Genomic DNA, 8,182 nt, shown 5'->3' on the forward strand with positions numbered 1-8,182 from the left:
TGAGGCTGGAGTGTTTTGTGCTGTTGTAGATAAGACTCAGGATGCAACCGGATCTGGGATAAATCACTGCCAAGGCTGCACAGATATGTTGTGCACACAGTGAGGTCTCCCATTTAAGGTTCACGGAACTGCATGCGGACTGAGATAAATCAGGACAAAAAAGAATAAACCTTGGGATCCTGATCGCTTAGGCACGAGCCTGCAGCACGGTTTGTTTGCCGATTGCGAACTGTACCATCCATGCAGTTCTCCTAAATGTGTACTTCAGCAATCTTACTCTCTTAAACCTTGCGCCCACTCACGAAGGAGCAGGAGGTGTTGTTAGCTATAAGTGTACTTTATTTACTATCCTCTCATCAGATGTAATACCCCTGTAAGAGGGCCCTTAGGGGTACTTTGAAATAAAATAAATGTGTTGATTGTATGGTATACATTTCATATTAGGCTAGCATATTTATTTATTGTACCCTCAGGGTCGAAGTGTTACAGAGGGGAGTGGTTATAAAGAATATATATATATATATATATATAAATGAACAAGAAATACATCAAATGATGAAAAACACTAACAATAATATAAATTCGAAAAAGAATACCACAGGTGAAGACAAATACGAGATGGAACATGAGAGAAACAATAAAGTAAAAATTGTTACAGTTAGTGGCTTCGAGTTAAAGTGCTTTTGAAAAGTTGGCAGTCTATTATATCTGAAGTGAACACAAGGAAGGTGGTTACAATCTTTAGAAGTCCTCGGAAAGAATGAGTTGCGCAGAGTGGAAGTGCTACAACAAGGGAAGACAACCTCATGCCTGTGGTCCATGTGTGATGAGACATATTGGGGGGCATGATTTCGTGGTGTTGTGAAGGATGATGTATCAGGCAGTGAAAAAGGCATGAACCAAAGGACTTATGGCGAGATGTGAGTCATGGTAGTTCAAGGCTGGATTCCATATTGATTTTATAAATTAGAGAGAGTTCTATTTAAAACAATTGCCATCATAAAAATAGAAGGAATATAAAATATCAGTGAAATGCATGTTTGCAATAGCCTTGGCTGCATGACCTGAAATAAGTTAACAGACATGGTTTCTTTTTAGCAAGTAAAGAACAAGACAGTGCAGTCTGGGTGAGTAGTACTCATCATCCACAGTACTGATACAAACTGTTTGGAGTTAAAGGGTGTATAACCACTTATCATAAACAATTAGGGGGCATTAGCCAAGTCATATGTCACAGTTATTGCACTCAAGGAAATTTAGAATATTAACGCAGTTTGACACTATTACCACTTCAGTGAAGGGAGGGTGGGGAGCAGATACTTTGTATAGTTAAGTACCAGATGAAGCAGCTCTATGGCCTCATCCAGGATACAAGACAAAAGTTTAACAGGGAGGCTAGAGATCTTTAGCTTTCCCTCCAGTTTATCAAAATGTATTCTTCTATGCATCTGTATGTATACATAGTGCTTCACTTAACATGGGTTGACAACAGAAACATTAAAGAATTCTTATGTAAATGAGGAAAAACTCGTACGACTGAATTGACCACATTTATTACAATTTATTTTATTTATTACAATATTATATATATATGAATAATCACTGGTGCGAGAAAATATTATTTGAAGCATTTTATATATATATATATAATGCTTCAAATAATATTTTCTCGCACCAGTGATTATATATATATATATATATATATATATATATATATATATATATATATATATATATATATATATATATATATATATATATATACACACGCACACTTTATAGAAGCTTCCATGAATAATCACTGGTGCGAGAAAATATTATTTGAAGCATTTTCATCCTGCTAGCAATAATGATCATCGACACTTTAATTGTGACAGATTCTGAAAGCATAGAGCACCTACATTTCACATTGTACATGCTAGATGCATTGTTTGGTTACGTACCTATTTCTACCAGATGGCAGTACGTTTATGCAGTGGTACCTAACTGAAGTGATGCATAGTCTCAATTTAAGCTCAACATGTTTCGACTGGGGCAAAAATGTGCAGCGCAGGGATTGTGCACAAGCAGTTTATATGATATGAGCCACATTTCACTTAGAAAATGTTTACCAACAAAAAGAGAGTGCTAATAGAAAATTTAATGGTGTAACATGTGGCAAAATATTGCCATTGGGCCTCTTTCATTAGTAGTATGCAAATATTCGAAATTTTGAATAAATACAGAACTGTCTACTCTATTATATATTTGATTTACAAACATTTGCCTGAGGCAGAACAAATCCGAATCCAAGAATGAATTAACTCTGCATGGAATGAAGACTCGTGCAACTGTTTGATGACCGCTGGCTTAACATCTACTGACCAGCTTTATACAAATTTAATTAGCTTTCACAACACATTAATTCAGAATCAAAATGCAAAGCATAAAGATTTATATTCCATAAGTACAAATGTCCCGATTCACCCATGAAATTTTAATGTTGACTTTTCACATATATTTTTGCTCCCATGCGAATATCCACAATGCAGTTCCAATGTACTCAACCCGTTTTACTAATTGTATACTTTCCAACATCTCTCATAATATGTCCAACTTCCTTTCTTTTGCAATTTATTATTAAGTTTCTTCTTTACTGTGTTGCTGTGTGTGATGACCTTTCTTTTTTTCTCTCTTTCTATAGTAGCCTGTATTCTGACTTCCTTTGGTGGATCTTGTAAAGACACTATGGACATGGTCCCATACAATGTCCCAATTCCTGCCACAGCCTATATAAAGGCCTAGAACAGTATGCTTTAATAAACAAAATATATACGTTGTTATCGCTTCCATAGAGATCACCACAATTACATAACGTTACATATGAGACTATAGAGTTATACTTAGTTCCACCTAATGTAACTTTTCCATCCCACATTAGTCATGGCTTGTTCATGTATCCAATTTTCTGTATCCTTAATTGTAGCACTATCGTTGTTGCCCTCTCCCATGCATGCAGCCCAGGCTGTGCTCCCTCTTATTTTTCTTATGCACATTTCACTTCTTAATTTTATTTTTGCCATGCCCTTCACCTGACACTAGTAAAAATTTGTCGTAACATTATGAAATAAATATAAGTAAATACATATATACTAGGAAGCATAAGGTACACATATCAAAACAAAAACCAATGTTCAAATTGATGTTTTGGTCAAGGCCAGGTATTTCTCAATAGTGAATCATAAATCAAATGATTTTTGAAAAGTTTTAGGAATCTTAATCATACTCTCAGATTTCACTTTTGTAATAATATTTATTGACAAAAATATTTGGCAAATAAAGGAAAATAAGTGCCAGTACTTCCGTTAAATTGAAGATCTTGCTTTGTGCATAATGATACTTTCTATGATCACAAAAACAACAAAAAAGAATTGCATGATGGAAAGATTGTAATGAACTTGCTGTTTCATGCACATTTGGATTGAAAACAAGAGTACATTACTTACTGTTCATGCGCCGTCCATTAAGAAGAGCTTCGTACACAGTTGTCACCTCTGTTTCTGGTACAGTGCCGGCATTTCCAACTCTTATCCTTTCAGGACCCTATAAACAGGCGGAAAAGTAGACATGTTCAACACATCACTGTCGAATATGCCCTGTGTTCAAAAACTTCAGAAGCATATGTATATTGGTAGGCTGGTCTTTGACTTGAGTGGGAAAACACAGGCCTATGAATAGGACATAAGTGACACACAGCAGTGCTGACTGACAACTAAATGTTGAATCATTTAGGCGGTGACATGCAGTCTGTCTCCACAGCATGAGAAACAGAGCAAAAGCATATGAGGGGAAAGTTTGGGTGAAACTTCTACTACGGTATTTTCTATAGAAAAAGCTTCTTTAAACATGCCTTCTCTACGTGCTTTTGTTCTGCTTTCCTTGTTGAGCAGAAAGGACATATATACATATATATCTGCTTAGAGGAATAAAAATTTCGTTGCAAGACAGTGCTGTTTGTAACTTTTTTATGTTCCACCTTATAGCACAACTGCAAAGTCGCATTGAAAAGAAAGAACCCGGGCTGCTATAATGAAGGGCACTTCATACAGAAATGTATGCAACACATGCTGATGTGCTGCTCTCTTTATTTTGTTATTTGCCCACACTGTGCTCATCATGTAGTTCCCTTTTTGCAACCATGAACTAAATGGGTTAGCATGTTTTGTCACTTTCTATTCCATCATTCCATTCTTTTTTCTTTCCAATAAGAAAGCATTAGATGAGTTGAGGGAAGGACTCAAAACAACTATGTTGTATGCATGTGTGATGTAGTTTTCGAAAATCAATGTCTCAAAAGAATTGAATGCTAACTCATATGCAGAAAAAGTTCTATAGTGAACCAAAGATAATAGATTTTCAGTCTTTGACAAATTGGACTATACAATCATCGGACTGGTATATGCTTCAGCCAGTTAATGCATATATACGGTGGGTAAACAGCACAAAGACGGCACACACCAAGAGTGACAGAAAATGCACTGTCTAGCTCTTGCAGTGTTGTGTCTCTGTATTGTTTATCTATCATGGTAACTAGAGTTGTGTTTTACTAAAGTGTCACAACTGAGCACGCAAGTAGACTAAAATGTGCAAGTCTAGACCTGACAGGTACATGTGCGTATCATTCAGACAAATCAGCCCAACTTGGAAATTGTATAAGTAGAGGTTTTCTATATGTGACTTCTTCTCTGACTGAGACAGCTGTCAGTCTGCCAGGTGCGGTGGAAAAGAAAGTGCAACACATAGCTGCCTAGTGACAAATCATACGACAGCTAAGTGTACACCTGCATATGTTGTGAGAGGTGTATAGTGACATACACACATGGTTTATAGTATTCCAAGGCCAGTGTACTCTCAATGCACAGTTTCAATTATTTCATGCATGTGCACGCACGCGCGCGCACACACACACACACACACACACACACACACACACACACACACACACACACACACACACACACACACACACACACACACACACACAAGATGAAAAAAAGAAGCAGAGTGCAATGATACATACTTGTGCATAAAGAGATACCAAAGTCAATGAATGAAAAGAGACATTTTGCAAATCAAAAAGCATGCAGACCATGGGTGAGAAAGAGCCTTGTATAAGAGAATGACAAGCAAGTTCACTGAAAAAGTACATCTGCGCTAGAAGTCAGATATTTGGGCTATATGTGGCATAATGAACCCCTAGAGAAAACTACTACACAATTTGCTGTGAGGCACATATTTTTTAAGTGCATTTGCTACCCAGACCTCCCTCTGCCTTGCCACAGCCATTCACGAAAAGCACGCCCAACCACGCGTACAATATTGCAGAAGAAGCTAGAGTGTACGGAGCCTGTAATATGCTAATTAGCATATTACTGGCTCCGTACACTCTAGCTGTCTTTAATGTTGTCTTTAAAGACAACATTAATGAAAGCATTAATTTCCTTCATTGCCGGCTTCCACGCGACAAACAGATTAGGGGCGTAGGCGTGCATCACTAGAAGACAAAAAAGGAGACAGGACAAATAATGTCAGTAGAGGAAAAAAGCGTCGCCGGTGGTGTCGGAAATAATTGGCAGTTTTCCTTAACCGACGCAATGAAACCAACAATCCGGTCACTCACATCACCAAGGCCGGCGGCGCGTTCAACTTTTTTTTCCTCTGCTCTTTCTATTAAATATCGAGCCCTATTGCATGCGTCCCGTTGTGGACACTCAAGGAAACTTTAAACTGCAAGAAAAGGAGTGAACTTCCTTACGTTGCAACCTGCGGAAGGCCACATCAGCCAGGAAGACTGACATGGCGATGTAGAAAAACACGGGGTTCGCAGCGCATGTTACGGATACCGGATACACTTACCTGCAACAATGTTGATTGACAGAGGATGAGGTCAAGATCCTCTTTGCTCGCAGCACTCATCCATGATCGGCGGGTCTCCGCGCGATGGGGACGTGGGAGAATGCTGAAGTTTGCCCATTTCGTGCGCGCGCCGGGAAATCGGCTGGCGATGAGCTTGAACATTGCGTGACCAATTGTATACGCTTCGCCCGCGAAAGCTGCGTGTCCGTGCCCACAATCCGTACAACGCACGAAAGCGGACCAACAATGCGTCGCGGTTGCCGGCCGCTCAACAAGTGGCGGCGGCAGCGGCGGCGGCGGATACTGGGAGAGGAGAGCGGCTCGGCGGCCGGCGCTCCACTGGCTCCAACACCTTCCCTGCTCCAGCCGCAGCGGGGGCCGTCGACTACACGCGCGCTGAACTCGTCGTCGCTGGTTCTCGCGCACTATGAGCAAACTAACTGAGCGTGCAAGGCACAAAGTCTAAAACTGCTCAATGAGCGGATGTTAAGAAACGGGGGCGAGCTTATCATGACGCGCTCGCTGCGGAGAGGCCGGGCATGGCTGAGCGCCAAATCGGCGACACGTCGTCAGTTCCCGTGGGCGACTGAGGGCTGCAGTGCGCGAATGATACTGCTGACCATAGCCTTTTCTAGGCCGCTCTTTGGCACTCATTGTCGCTGCAAGTATGTGACATGCGGTTCAGACATGCAGTCAGTCATTCAGTGAAAGGTGGACCACAGGGCCGGCGACTAGCGCGCGCGCGCATTATATGTATGTATAGTCAAACCATTAATCGCGATTAAACCATTGTTCGAGAAATTAGAGAACTTGAATTGCCCCGCAGAAGGCACTACTGGTAATTGTATAACTTCCAGCGTTTGTTGGATAGGTGCCAAAGTGCTACAGTTGAACCATAGTATAAAGAACGTTAACCTGCCAAGAGGGGGCCGAGCCCCACCTTAAACAAATAGAAGGGAATGTCTCCCCCCACCCCCACTTTTCCTGACTTTAAGCAATGATGTAGATTGATTTGTAGAACCGTAGAAGCGGCTGCTGCTTACTACAAAATATTGAAAAAAAAAAAAAAAAAACCGGTGAATTCTGTTGGCGCGTTTCCAAGAGCCGACTAAAGGCTTTCGTGCACTGCGCTTGAGCGTATACATATGTACGCTCACTCTCGGCGAGCGGAACTAAAGTGCAACGGCGGGTTAACAAAATTTATTCATTTTCTACATAGCCAAGCGCGCTTGCTGAAGGCTCGACGCAAGTCTATTTGAGCAAGGTAGGCCGTTACGACCATCTATAATGGGCATAAGCTTTGTTGGCTTCACACTGCTTGTGTAGCTCGTGCTTCTTTTTGACGACACGTCCTTGGTTGTTGTACGCATCCAGCAGTTCTTTGGCGAGCTGATCATAAAACCTCACTTTCGGGTCCTTGTCGTTGACAGCCTCGATCATCCACTTCATGCAAAGAAAACGAGACCTGTTCTGTGTCATGGGCACAGGTACTTGGTAAGTGATGCCCCCTCGCTTGATCGGGCTTAGTTCCACTACTGGGCGGCAGTTTTCTAAGGCCTTGTGCAGGATAGTTACAGGGTTGCACTCGATCTTACTTTTCGACTCCTCATCAGTGGTGCGGTTGTACTTGGCGAGCTGGATCCGCTTCACATTGAACAGTCCACGTTCAACGTTCTCTTTTGCGAGTGCTTTCTTGCCTTCGCGCATCAACATGTTTATGAACTTGTTGAGCGTAGCGTCATAAAATACCGAAGTCGACACATCGCTCAACGCTGCCTTGACAGGCACGAACTTGAAATCTTCCGCTTCCCCTGATGCTTCCAGTTCCTCCAGTTTCTTCTTGCCGATGAATGGCTCTACATAATTTTTGTCATAAACTGTAGTCCGCACTTGAGTTGCATAAACAGGGCACAATTTGCGAGAAACGACACTTCCAGAGCGAAGCATGCTTCCACAGACGGCAGCGGCCATCTCTGAAGCGCACCTACTGTGGCCTAACGAAACGTCAGTGCTCCATCGCTAAGGTTGCGATCGCCGCCTCTAGCTGTGAGCGTCGCGCCGCTCGCATTGCGGCCGAGGAAAACGTTGACCGCACCGTTAATTTTCCAATAAAGATAGCCTCCAAGGCTGTGAAACCACACAACTTACCGCCGAATTTTTTTGCGAAAAAAATGTTAAAAGAGCTATCTTTTAAAGGAAACAGCACAGAACAACTGAACCAGTGCGCTCTCACGGTGGCAAGTAAAATGAATTCTTCAAGATTGTTGGCATAGAGTTACTAGACTAT

General features: G+C 41.5%; 2 protein-coding genes across 2 annotated transcripts in view; both read right to left on the minus strand.

Moving 5' to 3' along the window:
- The window catches only part of LOC142571651 (long-chain-fatty-acid--CoA ligase 5-like), a 93,317-nt gene extending 86,792 nt beyond the window's left edge, over positions 1–6,525 (minus strand). The window contains exons 1-2 of the mRNA XM_075680171.1: positions 5,896–6,525; positions 3,486–3,582 (exon numbers count right to left, since the gene is read on the minus strand). Of these exons, the coding sequence (XP_075536286.1) occupies positions 3,486–3,582; positions 5,896–6,057 (259 nt within the window). The 5' untranslated portion in view covers positions 6,058–6,525. The remainder of the gene's footprint in view (positions 1–3,485; positions 3,583–5,895) is intronic.
- A 555-nt stretch (positions 6,526–7,080) lies between these two features.
- mRpS7 (mitochondrial ribosomal protein S7) lies at positions 7,081–7,893 on the minus strand. Its single transcript, XM_075680172.1, has one exon. The coding sequence runs from the start codon at positions 7,864–7,866 to the stop codon at positions 7,168–7,170; it is 699 nt and encodes a 232-aa protein (XP_075536287.1). The 5' UTR covers positions 7,867–7,893; the 3' UTR covers positions 7,081–7,167.
- Between the last annotated feature and the right edge of the window lie 289 nt (positions 7,894–8,182).

The sequence above is a fragment of the Dermacentor variabilis genome, chromosome 2 (genome assembly GCF_050947875.1).
Source record: "Dermacentor variabilis isolate Ectoservices chromosome 2, ASM5094787v1, whole genome shotgun sequence".
In the NCBI taxonomy this organism is placed as follows: Eukaryota; Metazoa; Arthropoda; class Arachnida; order Ixodida; family Ixodidae; genus Dermacentor; species Dermacentor variabilis.

What these genes read in the sequence shown, in the direction of transcription:
- mRpS7 (XM_075680172.1), bottom strand. Translation starts at nt 7,866, where the DNA reads ATGGCCGCTGCCGTCTGTGGAAGCATGCTTCGCTCTGGAAGTGTCGTT.